This window comes from Megalops cyprinoides, chromosome 3 (assembly GCF_013368585.1).
Source record: "Megalops cyprinoides isolate fMegCyp1 chromosome 3, fMegCyp1.pri, whole genome shotgun sequence".
In the NCBI taxonomy this organism is placed as follows: domain Eukaryota; kingdom Metazoa; phylum Chordata; class Actinopteri; order Elopiformes; family Megalopidae; genus Megalops; species Megalops cyprinoides.
The window spans coordinates 12,721,281-12,736,446 of record NC_050585.1 but is presented as its reverse complement, the minus strand read 5'-3'; the positions used below and the strand labels follow the sequence as shown (position 1 = coordinate 12,736,446).

General features: G+C 45.4%; 1 protein-coding gene across 3 annotated transcripts in view; it reads left to right on the top strand.

Annotated features, from left to right (window-relative positions):
• Positions 1 to 15,166, top strand: part of specc1 (sperm antigen with calponin homology and coiled-coil domains 1) — an 83,782-nt gene that overhangs the window by 48,671 nt on the left and 19,945 nt on the right. For 2 of the 3 annotated variants that reach the window (XM_036525343.1, XM_036525344.1), the window contains 8 exons: positions 2,694 to 2,901; positions 3,948 to 4,021; positions 4,440 to 4,615; positions 10,682 to 10,827; positions 11,671 to 11,771; positions 12,150 to 12,222; positions 13,571 to 13,715; positions 14,768 to 14,870. In XM_036525343.1, the coding sequence (XP_036381236.1) occupies positions 2,694 to 2,901; positions 3,948 to 4,021; positions 4,440 to 4,615; positions 10,682 to 10,827; positions 11,671 to 11,771; positions 12,150 to 12,222; positions 13,571 to 13,715; positions 14,768 to 14,870 (1,026 nt within the window). Of the gene's footprint in view, positions 1 to 2,693; positions 2,902 to 3,947; positions 4,022 to 4,439; positions 4,616 to 6,795; positions 9,467 to 10,681; positions 10,828 to 11,670; positions 11,772 to 12,149; positions 12,223 to 13,570; positions 13,716 to 14,767; positions 14,871 to 15,166 lie in introns of those variants that run through there. The other variant, XM_036525345.1, reaches the window with a different exon arrangement.

Genomic DNA, 15,166 nt, shown 5'->3' with positions numbered 1-15,166 from the left:
TCCTCTCTGCTCGTTCACTGCGGCGGGTGCGGGAAGCTCCTCTGACTAATAGGTGGAGCTGATCCAGGAGCCGATCCAGAGCAGGGCCGGAGCAGCAGGTGGTCCCGGCGGTCCGGCCGGGCCCGGCACGGCCCCGAGAGCATGACTCAGACCTATCAAAGGGGCGAGGGGAGGACCGGGGCGCGTGACGGCAGGCTTGGCCCGCGGGGTCGCCCACACATGGATCTGTTTAAACTCTGGCGGCTCCCGCACTGTCCTGCTCTCCTCTGCTTTTCGGGGGAGTCAGCATGAGCTCGCTTCCCCGGTCAGCCGCCCCCCTGGTCCAGTTCGGGGCCTGAGCTGTAACTATCCGTCTGAAGGAACCGAGTGAGAGAAACCCTAACAGCGTGAGTCATTTTCCACCGCGGAGGAGTTTGAGCCTCTCTCTGCCCCCGGCAGCCAAGACGTTGTACTGCTGAAACATCCAGGATGGCTGATGACGCTCGGTCTGGAGCACGGCTTCACCCACCTTATTGGGTCAACAAGCTATTTACATGAAACAGGAAGTATGCATGTTGAATCCTGCAGCTCTGAAATGGATTAAGGGGAATTATTTTGTTATTGAAAAATATTTTCAAAGGCAGTCATTCCCAGCTTACGAGCATGGCGGTCTGTTGAGACAGAACATTGGCTTACGAACTATCTTCACACACGCCAGATAACCTTTCCTTGGCGCTGCACGTTGACAGTGTGCATAATGAAAGCATGTGATGTTTTAATTGGTGCTTGAAGACAGGGCTTTGTGGGTGGAGAGCGCTTCCCTGTCCTCTCATAGAATATTGTATTTAAGCTTCCCCCTTTCTTTTACTGGTAAGGGAAGCAGAAACAGCGAATCCCCCCCCAGCACCACACATGTCAACAGGGCTGTGTGTGTGTGTGTAGAGGTGCTCACACACTCCACTCAGGTCTCAGGGTTGTCATCAGTGTGTGGCAGGGTGTGGCGCACATGAGTAAGGCATGGTGTCATCGCTGGTTGGCCGCGCACCGACTTTCAGCGCCAGGGCCAGCAGCACAGGGTTGCAGTCCTGGCCTCTCTCTTCCTGGTGTGAGGGAGGAGCTGGGCCCCTGTGCGAGAGCGGGGTTCAAGAAGCAAAGAGGGAGAGAGAGAGAGGGAACGAGAGACAGAGAGAGAGAGGGAGAGAGAGAGAGGGAACGAGAGACAGAGAGAGAGAGGGAGAGAGAGACAGATGGGGGGAGGGAGGAAAGAGAGACAGAGAGATAGAAGCAAGAGAGACAGAGAGACAGAGAGATAGAGTGAGAGCAAGAGAGACAGAGAGAGAGTGAGAGAGAGAGAGCAAAAGAAAGAGAGAGACAGAGAGCGAGCAAGAGAGAGAGAGAGCGAGAGAGACAGGGATTAGGCCCTCCTCCAGGGGCAGTAAATCAGATCCACGCTGAGTATCACTTCACACTCCTGTGCCTGCGGAAGAGCCAAGCTCGTAAACGCACCGCAGCGAGGGGGATCATATTGGGCACAGCGGGGTCACGCCCCCCCCCCCCCCCCCCCCCCCCCCACTGAATTCAGAGGACATCTTGCAGTGTTAAAACACACGTTTTGCGTCTCTATTAAATTAATAAAATACAGGCTACACTTTGAGTGACAGCTCATATGGATCTGTATGTCCTGCAGCTCAATAACATTAATAGCTCTTGTTTGCAGTACAGCGGTGCAGATTGATAGCTGCAAGCCCAGGCATGCGTTATCTGTTCCGGGACGAGATCAGTTTACAGTCTGAAGGTATAAACATCACTCTACCTATCTAGTCATAAATGAATTAGACCACGCACTATGAGAAGATAAGAAAGACATCATTTAGATATGTAGCAACTGAAATTTCCATCCGCGGTCATAATATAGGCTTTTTTGTCATTTATGACATAGGAATAGTTTTTTTTCTTTTTTTTTTTACAGAAAAGTTGGAAAACAGGCAGCATTTCACAGAATTTTATAGGTGCTATTTAATTTGCATGAATTCTCCCTGCAATGGAGGGACATTCGATATTAAATCATGACTTTATGTCTGCTATAAGAAAAAAACATTTTTTTGACCTGCAGCAGCTAAACCTGGCTAAATGCTGCCGTTATAATATTTCCTGTCAGTCTGCCAGAAGCACAACAGTGTGATACCCCATGAGTTATACAGCCAGGTGATGAACACAATGAATGAATACAAGCATGTGAAAACACAGCGCCATCTTCTGGTGGCAGTGCAAACTGCAAGGCTTGTTTCATCATGGGGCAGATGCATAGTGTGAGCTGTACTCAGACTGTCCTCTCATGAACATTTAGCATGTTTCTGCACTGGCTGTGTAGGGACACAGCATACGTAAGCTTTCCAAAATATTGTGCTTTCAGGCTTAATGGATTGCCTGTGATCTAGTGCTGTTGGGATCAGACCAGCAAGACTACATGCTATCATCCCTGCAATGCAACATGTTGGCCAGATATGCATAGACAACCTAACACACAAGTGTATGGTAAATGAATGTTTAGAAGTCCTTTGGTTCACGAAGTTGTACTCATTAACTCCCTCCAATCTAATGGTCTTTGGGTTGCTGATAGATTAGATCATTGAGGTTTACTTGTTACAGTAGCGTAGGTACTGAAATGTCCCTCTGTGTGTGTGTGTGTGTGTGTGTGTGTGTGTGTGTTGCAGGCGGAGGTGGAGTGCCAGCGGCTGCAGGAGCTCAGCGACAGGCAGGAGCAGGAGATGGGCAGCAGCGTCCACAGCCTGGAGGAGGGCATCCGGGAGAAGGAGACGCAGATCAAGGACCTGAAGGACACCATCTTCGAGCTGGAGGACCAGGTGGAGCAGCACACAGCCGTCAGGCTCCACACCAACCAGACCATCCTGGACCTGGAAAGTATGCTGCCCTCCCCCCTCTGCCCGTTTCCTCTGAAGTAGTACTCTCTAATGTCACAGGCTCATTTTGTATTAAGTGTAAGGAGCAGATCACGTAGTGCATGACCCAGGCGGTCACACTGATTCTGTTCCAGCGTCCCCCAAAAGTAGGGGGTGACATGGCTTTTCCTTTGTGGGATGTGGCAAGCCCTACTAACCAGCCCTGTATGTCAGATTGATCTGTGTGTTTGATACGTTGTGCACCGAACACACACTGAGAGGCCGGTTCCTAAGCGCTTAAGAGCTGAGTCTCTACCCCCTGTTGGTGACACATATGGAATCTCTGCAGTTGGAACCATCCTCATTAACTCAATGGTAAAAAGTTAATGAGTCTTGCAAGAACACATTTGTTTCTATATCTTGTCAGCGAGGTTCCTTGTGCACTGAAAAGCACAAAGCAGGTTTTTATATTCCTCTGAGCAGATGAGTGTGCGATTTGTCTATGAAGGCAATTCTCAACAGAGGACTATTTTATTCATTTGAATAAATTGCACATGTAGTTGTTTGTGGACTGAATGCTGATATAAGACGCTGCCGTTGGTGAGGTGCACCGCAGTGCGGGGAGATGGGCAACAGCTGGCCTGCAGAGACAGGAGATCCCTGTGTCCTTACTGCCAATGACAAACAGATGTGAACCCTGGCACAGATCTGCGCTGTTCCACCACAATGGATACACACAGCTATGAGGAATTATCCCATCAAGCCCCTGCTAGTGCTTATGAAGCCAGTTTGACGGGCTCATCTGTCTTCTTTGTGACAGGCCACTCTCAACATGATTTTTTCACGGTTAAATGGGTGATGTTCAAAACACAGCTTAAAATGTATCGCCGTGACCTGTTCAAAGATCGGGGAGATGTAATGAATGCATTTCTTTAAGTCTATAAAGTACTGAAACTTCACCAGCCATTCAGCGTGTATTGATATCTCTCAGTGGCTTTTAATAAGAATTGAAATACTCCTAATGATGGTGTTTCTCTAAATTACATTGTGAATGATATGTCTCTGCAGACAAAATCAAGAAGCTGGAAGAGAATAAATTTGACCTGGAGAAGCAGCTGAAAGCTCAGGCCAAACAGATAAAGGTGAGTTGGCATGGTTCTGTTCTCTTTATTCTTCAGAGAACAAAGCCAATCTCCCTGGACATGTGAGCTTGAGACGTGAATAACATAATGCTGACAGTGGATTCAAACCGTTTAATTGAACTATTTAGTCCTCCCACACTCGTAATCAGCTCATAATGTTGTGTAAATGAGAAAAAAATGAAATATTCCTAAATTTGTAAAACTGAGAACAAAGTGCAAAGTGGAAGCGTTGAATAGCTCCTTATGTTTGGTACCTTAGTTCTTGAGTCTGGCGGGATATGTGGCCTGTTGAAGACACTCACCTGCTTGCCAATGACAGCATCTTGTGCACAAACACCTCAGCCCGTGTTTAGACATGTGATGGATGTCCCTGTGACCCCCCCCCCCGACCCCTGTGACCCCCCCCCCGTGTGACCAGGAAGAGACGGAGGAATGGCGGCGCTTCCAGGCCGACCTGCAGACCGCCGTTGTGGTGGCCAACGACATCAAGGTGGAGGCCCAGCAGGAGCTGCGCAGCCTGCGCAGGCAGCTGCAGGAAGAGCAGGAGCACAGCGCCAAGCTGGCGGGAGAGCTGGAGCAGCTGCGGGGCAGCAGGTACGGCAGCAGGGCGGTGACACCGCACACGGCACCCGCGTCACCGAGTACTCCGCTGATCGCTTCTCTCCTAACTCACACAGCTGGGCCGGGTTAGTAGGGCTTGCCACATCCCACGAAAGAAAAGCTACGTCATCCCGTACTTTTGCGGGGCGCTGGAACAGAATCTGTGTGATCGCTTGGATCATGCACTATGTGATCTGTTCCTTACACTTAATACAAAATGTGAAAAATCAACACAGTTTGATTTTTACATTATGATATTCAGCGCTTTGGTTTATAATTTAATCTCACTCCTTTCTCACAATATGTGTAATAACCAGCATATTGATTTACGGATTTCTGCCACTGTCTGTGGAAACAAAATCCGGTGCTTCAGAGCTGCGCTCACACTGAGTACGGCCAGGTCTGACTTAATGCACAATTTGCAAAGATAATATTTTAATTCCCAAATCCCCCATTTCCTCCTCCACCTTATCCCTGGATCTGGGGTGACCCAAAACCCGAGGATTTGCAAACCCTACTAACCTACTCCCTCTGTCCTGCAGTAACCCTTTCACTGTCCCGCTCTGTGGAGCTGCACACTTTCAGACTGCACTTCCAAAACTGTCAGCGTTTCTTACTGCATAAAACAACACTTTCTCTCACAGACACGGCACTTCAGTGGTGAAAGTCTCAACACCCATTAAGGTTACATATTAGTGAGTCTGAATATCAGTCAAGCCCAAGGACTCCCACTATGTGGTGGATCTGTTCTCATTCACAGACTGTCATCTCCCTCAGAACAGTACCTACTTCATCAAAGAGCACATGGAGTAACTTAGTAGCCTTATGTCATGATTTCTTTTTTAAACTGACTGTGGAGGTGTCCTGCAGTCTATGAATCCTCCCGGGAGGGGAAAAAAACACAAACCTGAGACAGAAAATGAGACACAGCTGGCCACTTCAGTAAACATGACTCATCACTGTTTTTGCTATTTTCGTCCATGTCTGGGTCGAATCGTGTCTTGTGGGGACATCTCTCCTCAGATGTTACGAGTACGCCGATGAGAAACAAAGAGCTGCGTCACGAGTCTGCCGTGGTGATTGTGTTGTTGGTGTGGTGGCTGCCGTGTGCCAGCTTGTCTGTCTTAAAGCCCGGTCCGTTAATGTGCCGTCGAGGGCTGTACTGTGTGTGTGGCTGCCGGCAGTGAGACACAGCCTTGCATGTGGCTGTGAAGTGGTATCACCCTGGCCATAGCGGTCATCCAGGCCAGCTGGTCAGAAACAGATCGGACTTGACAGAAAAGATGCAGTGGCCAGTCGCAATACATTGGTTAGTGCTCCTTGGTTATGGTTACCATTATAGATCTGAAAAGATCAGTGCACACTTCCCCCCCTCCACAACGGACTAGCCGGTGTGCTCCTTCCCCAACCGAAGAAGCTCCTGAGATCAAACTTTAGAGGATTTTCCCCTGACATGGCGCCTCTGTGTAAAAGACAGGTAAGTTTCCTGCAAGCTGCACTGAACACTGCCACGTAGATGCAGGAGACGTAAACGCTAGTGCATCGTGGTGAATGTTATCTGTCTATATATGGAGTCTGAGAGCCCATCTCTTGTTTATTCTGAGCCTTGCACCGCCTCTGCTTTGAATGATCTCTCCTGCTTCTGTGCTGATTGGCTGTTGATACAACACTGCTTCTGTAACTTTGGGAGGGTGTGTTTCACTTTGCTGGGGGTTTTTTTTCTTCATACGCAACTCCAATTTCTCATTGCACTCTCAGTGCCACCTGCTGGCCAGTGAAGCAATTGCTTTACTGTTTGATCTTTACAACTGATGAATAACATCTCGCTTTTTTCAGAGGAAATGTGTACCACTGCATGGTTTGACCTTCCTCTGTTATCTTCTGATGCATATGCATCTCTGAAGTATTAGATCGTATCTGTACCATGCACAGAAACTTAAAACCAGGCCTACAGGATGTGTCATAAATCGCGCATGCACAATGTTGTTCATTACCTCAATGCAATGCATGGTTAAAAAAAGGAAATATGAGTCACTTGCTGTATTTTTTAATAGCTCTCATGAATGAGACCATGTTTAGTGGTTTGCTGTCATATTGACATCTGACTAAAGAAAATGTTACATTTCTGATGCAATACTGATTCCTGAAAACTCATTTTTTATGTTCTCTTTCAGATCCAGCACTGTATCAAGTTAGATGTGGCGCAAAGACACGTTTTCCATATCAGGACTATCAGCAAACAGTATTACTGTACAAGTACGCTTTTACCAGTATTATATCCTAAAAGGAAAAATATTGTTAAAATATAAAATATTGTGTTCTGCAGAACTAAATTTGGTGTGAAGGTAAATGTCTGGAGAGCCAGGTGAAATGGGTTCGGGTCGAATCTGAGACCCGCGGCCTCCGTGCAAACTCACAAACCAAATGCAATTAGGGATTGATACTTTCATATTTTATGCTGGGATTTTTCCCTGCTTAAATTCTAGCTGTAAGTGCAATGAAAAATGTAAAATAAAGAGCAAATAGGATGAAGCCTATGGTTTTCCAGGAAGGAATCACAGCTGAATTTCTGCATCAGTGGTTTGAATTGGTTGTTTTTTTATTAGTCCATCAATAGGCTCTGAACGCTCGATTTGTGTTCCTTTTCGTTTCACATTTGTTGATCCTTTTCCCTTTAATCTGTGTAATTTTGTTGCTGCAAGCAATCTGTGAGTGGGGTCAACAAATGCTTTTTTTTCATTGACACTGGTAGAATCTGTGCTTATTTGAATGCTGCCATTTTAATATTTTCATTACATAGTATATTCTTGTTAGCATCAAGCACATTTTGTGCTCTTTATTTGTATGTGAATTTCCTCTGAAAATGTTTGATGATGTTTACATTTACAGATTTAATGCCAATGATGTTATATCCTCTTTTGCAAGGAGCCTTCTCAATATTTCTGATAATCTCAAGTCACGTGAGCGTTTGAAGGCCCATCAAGTGTGTCAGTGATGTCACGATTCACCACAGACGAAAGTGAGCAAAGTTTGTGTGTGACGTAGCTAATAATATACATTATTATTTATCTTCTGTTTTTTTTCCCCACATTCTCAAATAAGGTCATCTCTTTCCATTAGATGTTGCCTCATGAGCTGTAGTGTTAGTGTGTCACTAGATTGCTCCACTAGATGGTGCAGTTTGACAAAAAGTGAACCATCGCAGGAGTAAGCTGAAATATACATGGCTACTTTGAGCAAAAAGGATCAGCGCTTACTTTTATATTGCAGAAGGAAATGAGTGGTGATTATTCAGGGCACATTACTTAAAGACTCATAGTACTGATCTGTGGTCAGTGAAGCTGGGGTGATATAAGTCTTACAGAACTGCACGGATAATGCTGTCAGTGATCCGAGACCTCAATCAATAACACGTGATGGCCTGCCAACACCTCACTGTTCAGAATCAATTCAGTCTGCTGACACTGTGAGGTAATTACAAAGCTAAAAAAGCTCATTGAAAGCAAAATTCAGAGCCAACCGCCCCTTTCAGGACCAAAGATACCAAAAAGAGGAGGTAGGCTTTAATTAGAACAGTTTGCCTTCTGCAAATAACATACTTGTTTTTAGAAATACGATTGATTGATGTCATAGCAGTAATTGCGTAAACAATTTTCTGAGCTCAGAGGCATGCAATGTAAATGGGGTTACAAAAAATACATAAATGGGTTAGGTATTTTCTATTTTTCTTGTTTCCTCCACAGATGTAGTAATAACTTTTAAGATAACTGTCCTGTATGAATGTCATGCTAGATTTTCAATTATTGTCTTAAACTCAGTGAAGTGCCATCGAATGAATTAGTTTCACATTTGAATTATCCTCAGGAGAAAATTAAAGAGAATAAATGTGGATGGACAGAACCCAGGTTTAGTTTGCTGGGATACTTCAACACTAGAGACCTCTGCAGTGGATACAATCTATAACATATCTACAGTTAATGGCTTTTCCCAGCCAGTTGAGCTCTTCCATTTCCCATGGTCCATTTCAACAATAACCCAAAGGCCTTCTTGTATTGTGATGTCATATAACATCTCTAAAGCCGCTTCATGCTGCATCAGAAATATCCTGCTGTAGTGTGAACACTCCGTCAGAAAAGCCAGGCACACACAGAAGTCTCCATCCGCTGACCCTCTTCAGCCGGTGAGGTATGAGGCAGGACCGAGTGTCTCTCAGGAGCACATCAGAGCTCGTTCTTGTCTCCGCTGCCCTCACGCGGTGACCTGAAGCGCTCTCTCACAGACTCCTCAGCACATACCACATGCAGTACCATTAGCCTGCGGTGCAGGCGTGCTGCTTCCCCAGGATCAGCTGCCGGCCAGAGCTGTGCAGCCTGCTGAAATCCTGGCAGCCCCAGTGCCATGGATCCCGGGACGTAAGAACAGGATCCGAGATCCGTGGCACTTTAAACAAAAGTCTCTGATGAAGGGATCGCTACCGCCACTGCCTGTGACGTTAGTTAATCCCTGAGGGGAATATTTCGGTGGGAGCGTTCAGTGCACAGACAGAGTGATTCAAGGAAATGTGGTCATCGCAGGTGACCTTTTATAGCTCTTCAAAACAAGAAGCTGTTAAGATTTTATTGCAGGATGGGTGTGACTCACTTTTTTTTTTTTAAATCAACTGTCTCTTAAAATTTTCTGTCACCCACTATTTTGATACCTCTGTAATGCTGAAAACAATAACGATTTGTTTCACCAATCAATTTTACACAATTTACATGCCAACAATACACAGAGTTGATTGTTGTGTCAGGAGACACATATTAAATATAAAGAGGCTTTTGCACATCACCAACAGTGACTAATGATGACTGCCGTTTTTATAAATCTCAGGTGATAATTAAGGACATTACCGATGACACAACCTTAAATCTGAAAACAGATTAGCTGGTGTCAAAAGTTCAGTACTGTATAACCCTCTGCCAAAAAAAGTGATTCACTGAGAAGACATGACATTATTGTGCTTTGAATATACTTACTCCACCTTCAAGAAGTATGACATTCCACAGAACAGAACTACTCAACAGTAAATGTGCCAATGTATTTATGTGTTTTCTGTGTGATGTTCAACTTTGATGACACCATCTATTCAATGCTGTTTTATCAGGAAAGGATTTTGAGAAATACATGTAAATAGTGTATGTTTGTCTATTCATTTTGAACATAAATGTCATTTTGAAGTCAATAAATTTTAAAAAATTGTCTTCAATCTGCCGTTTCTATGAGCATTCTTTTCTTTTTTTTGGCCCTTTCATCTGAGCGACATGTGATTCTCTTGTCTATACTGTAGGGTACTGTTTGGTACATTACCTTGGCACCCCTTATTAATGTTATTGCCTAGATCAGAAAAACTTATTAACATAGATTTTGTAAATTGCATTAATTCAGAGCCATAAAAAGAGAGTTCATTGGAAGCGATCATTTTGTACCTAATGATAGCGTATCATTTATTGTAGTCCAGCTATGTCTTGAAAGTCAGTAAGAATTTGGAAATTAGACGTAGGTGAAATGCTTGCATCGAAGAAGTAATCCACTAAGTGGATGGCTCTTAGAAGAAGGCTTGATAAATGCCGGGTACATCCAAACACTTTTCTTGGGTTAATGAGCATAGCTGAATTTTATATAAAACATTATATTATAACTCTGTTTTCTTAATCAGCACCACAAGATTTATGTGACTAAATTCAGACAGTAAATCTGTGGTGCAAAAATGTTGCACAATGTGTACTGACACCCACCCTGAACTAATGACTAATTAACATACATCGCGGTGATCACCAGGAGCAAAAAAAAAAAAGATTTTCACCAATTTTCCCATGGCACATTGATTTAGCAGATTATCTGTGTGCCATCCCCAAGGGAAACCTCTGACGTCATCCTCCGACGTCATCCTCCGACGTCATACTCCGATGTCATCCTCCGACGTCATCCTCCGATGTCACCCTCCTCGCTCGTACGCTAGTGACCCCACCGGCGCGTTGCGTACCCCTCGGTGAACGCCTGTCCTCCCTTGTGTTCCAGGTCGAAGGGCGAGGAGTCCGGCTCCTCAGACACCGACGGCAGCCCCCACTGGTGCGGGATCTCCATGAGCCAGGCCGCGCCCGCCGCCTCCGAGCACGGAGCCACTGTCAAATCCCTCATCAAGTCCTTCGACTCGGCCGTGCAAAGTGAGAGTGCCCCTCTTTCGGCGGGCGGTTAGAAAATATTTGGATAAGATGCTTAGCTTCCTGCAGGGTCTGTATCAGGGAGGCGCACGGGGCCATCCCACACCAGACTTGTCGCCGCACCATCAGGCGGAGGTGGAGAACCGGCACAACGCCCGCCCACGATCTCTATCCTCTTGAGTCTGACACAGATGTGATTGAGATGATCGTAAATTTATGGGTCGGGAAAGGGGAGGCCTGATTGCTTCGATTTGTCTTGGACAAAGTGAAAGGCCCGTATTTGTGTTGGGAGGGCCAGCATTTAAGGCCATAAGAGAGAAGATGTAACCATAAATCCAGAAGGAGAGGTGGCCGTTGTGTGATAACAGTAATAATTTTACACCACCGTCCCCCCACCTTATTGCAGCAATCTGTCCTCTCACTGTTTGTGTCAAAAGTATCTTGCGTGGCCGCATTTTGTGATGAGTAACCACAAGTAAGCCCAAGTAATGAGAAAACCAGACTTACTTTTAGAAACCGCTCAGCATAACAATATATAAATACATGTTATATATACATTTAACACTGGGTATTTATCAGTGACTCACAGTTTTAGTTGTAGTGTTAGTGTCACACCGACTATTTAGCCTGCGGTATTCCTAGTCTTGTGCAGTATTTGCTTTCTGTATGTTTTCTGCATGCCAATAGAACATTCTGCATGCTGAGAACTTAGTACACGTGTGTTTGTTTTGCGTGTCTGGAACAAAAATTCTGTGGGACAGAGATCAATCAGTCGCTCGATCAATCATTCTATCAATCCATGAGCAAGCTGGTGCTGAGAGCGGCCTCCTGTGTTGGGCCTTGCAGGTGGGCCTGGGCACCCGGTACAGATGCACTCCTCCCCCAGAAGCCCCCTGAGTGGGATCCCTGTCCGCACGGCCCCTGCAGCTGCTGTCTCCCCCATCCAGGTGGGTCCCGTCAGCTCCAGCACTGTCAGCCTGCCAGATAGCATGACCTCTGTTCCGCTAACCCTTCTGTGTTTTATCAGCTGTTAGTAATGCATATGGGCCGTCCACTTCTCACTCTCAGCTACTGCAGTGGTTACATCTTTCAGGGAGCCACTTTGGAGCCAGCCAGTCGTCTATGGGTTCACATTACGAACAAAACATTGCACACGTGTTTGTTAGATGGTTCTTTGTAATTTGCTGTTTTATATTACATTACATTACATTATTGTCATATAGAAGGAGCTCTTATCCAGAGTGACTTAATTAGGTTACAATTTTATCTGTTTTCCTTGGGGTTCATGAAATGAATAAAAATGTCATGCTTTTTTTCCCCTGCAGAGGCTTTCATCTATCAAGCCCCTTTCTAAAACTCTGGAAAAAAGAATCAACCTGGGGGATTTCTCTCATCCAGGTCTGTGACACTCTTACATTTGGTTAAGCACTTCTAATTACTACATAGCATAAACTAACAGGTGTTGTATGTTTTTATTGTGAAACCTCCTTGTTTAAGAAGTGTTAATTTAATTGTGTACAGGTACATCCACATATTTCATATGCGTATCCTGCAAAAAAAGAAGAAACAAACAAAAAAATTTCTCTATTTTAGTAAAACATTTTTGCAGTGACAAAATAAACTGCCCTGCACTTATCTTTTGAAAATACTTAAACTGATACAGAACTCAGAGAAAATGAACCCTGTGGAAAGTATTTGGTTAGGCTAAATAAGCCTTGTAAGGGCTATTGACTTTCAATTACGAAAGTACTTTGATACTTCCAACAAAACAACACTTGCCCCAGAGCTCATTTTCAGACATCCTGTGACTTTTCTTCTTCCCACACGTTAACGTCAATTTGAAACTCCAATTATTTACACAGGTTAAGTAATTGGAGATAATTGTACAGCTGACTGCAGCTCGTTTCCCAGAGAAGAGCCATGTGTGCCCTTTAATTAGCAAATCAGGTTCCCTGCCCTGTTTTCTTCTCTTGGTGTTTGTTTTCTTTTTCCTGCTGAAGGCCACAATATTAACATTACAATATCTCAGTCTTAATCAGTTTTCCTCTATTGCAGTCATACTCTTTCTGCAGTGTATACGTGCCTGGCTTTGTGTACCCCGAGTCCCTACAGTCAGCCCAATCAGAGTCTCAGTGCTGGACTGAGAGCCCCTGTGTCCTCAGAGAGGTCGCCGAATGCTCAGCCTGTTTACTCAGCGGTACTGGCTAGACGTGGGACTCATGGCAGGCCGTGGGCAGAGACGTAGAGCAGGGCCGCTCTGAGCTCATCGATTCCTAAGATCTCTGGCACTCGTTGGTGTTAGGGCTGATGGATCGCATCCACCTCGGCCCTCAGCCACCCAGCTGGGTGTTCTCAGTTAGCGTAACCTACAGCGGTGAACGGGAGTGGGGGCGGAGGGGGTCGAACACATCCGCACCTGTATAAAACGCTGCAGAAATAAAGATGTTCGCAAGACAGCGGTGTCCCCAAATGCGCTCCTTTATGGAGTCTAGTTACACTCTTATCTGTGCTGATCTTTCTGTTTCCGAGGAAACGACATTAAAAGAGGGCATTACCGTGGCAGTCATTTCAGCACTTACTGTAACCGGATCGCGGCACTTTATGGCGCTGCGAGAGCGCCAGAATTCCCTGGCGTGGCATAAACGCACTCAGCGTGTCCTTCCGAGGGCGTCGTCTGAGGGCCGAGACTGACTGGAAAGTGTGGGTCCTGGGAAGCGTACTAACCCCGTGGGTGTCATGGTTGTAGATAAAATGTCCGGCTCCGGCGATGAGCTGAAACCCAGCAGCCTCATGAGGAAGAGCCCCTCCCTGGAGTCTGTGATTAAAACTCCCGCCGCCCTGAGCAGCCGCGCCTCCGCCTTCAGCTACCCCAAGGCCAACAGCAAGCTGAGGTGGGCCTCCTTCCCACACCCCGCTGACCAGTCACATACCCTTATTATCCTTATCAGCATCTGACACTTATTACATAAATATTTTGACTATGGGGAAATGATAAATGAACCTCTCTGCAGGAGAAAAACGCATCAGCAGCATTACCATCTGGTAAAAACCACCTAAGACCATATACTACATATGTAAAACACCATCAAAAATGGTGTATGTACTGTATGTAAAGGGGTCAAACACAATACAGTAATGTTGTCATAAGCAGACACTTAATACCTGTGTAATTACTATGTAAAAATGTACCAACTGTGTTATTACCGTTAGCTCACCATGTTATATAATCACTAACTTTGTTGTCAGCAACAATGTTATGCAGACAGATAGCCCTGACTGTAAGCTTTGTCTCAGCTACAGATCTGCTTACAATCTTCACCCTAACCCAACACCAAAAATTAAACACACATTACTTTGTCCGACTTAAGTATCAAATACAAAGTCTAGATGTACAATGGCTATTAAGTATGACCTAATAAGGTCTTTCTGTAGAGATATTTTCTTGTGTCTGTGGAAAGAATGGAAGGCTGACATAACTGGCATGGATATGTACATTCAAGACATTGGGTATTATCTATTGTTAGTGCTTTAAACACATTGCAATTTTACTGTCTTGGTGTACTTTATATTGTAGTGAATCTTGTTCCTCCTGCTGTTACTGCAGTTACGGTAGTGGGCTTAAACCAAGAATCTTTCAGATCAATATGTTTCTGCTCCTTGGTGATATGGTGGTATAAACTAGATAAAAGTAGGCCAATCACGTGCTGTCAGTGTTTGTCATATCAGTGCAATGACTAACGTGCCTCTTATCTTCCCATGGCCACACAACACATCTAATTAAAGGTCACGCCATCCATGTCAGAAATAGACCTGAGGTCAGCCCCAGAAGAAAGTGAAATTTTGAGAAAGGGGGGGGGGGGGGGCTGGGGGCTGGGGAGACGTGAATCTGAGTGAATCACATTCCAGATGCTGCGAGTGACGGTCCCATTGTCCCCGTTTTCAGTGTGGAAAGAAAAGACCCCTTGGCCGCGCTGGCTCGGGAATATGGAGGATCTAAGAGGAACGCTCTTCTGAAGTGGTGCCAGAAGAAAACAGAGGGCTATCCGGTAAGAGGCCAGGGGCCCTGCTGAAGTCAGGCTCTTTACTCCCCGCTATTGTCTGTGGGATTGTGACATGCTGAACCCGGGCCGGGGGGAACTTGCATGGCAACGCAGCGCTCTGAATACAGCACTAGTAACACATGCACGCAAACACAACAAACAAGATGCACCGTTACTAACACACGCACACAGACACAACAAACTGGACACATCGTCAGTCACATATGCACAGAAACACAGTAAACTAGATACATCAGTTAGCAACGCACTCACAGAAACACAGTAAAATGGACACACTGTTA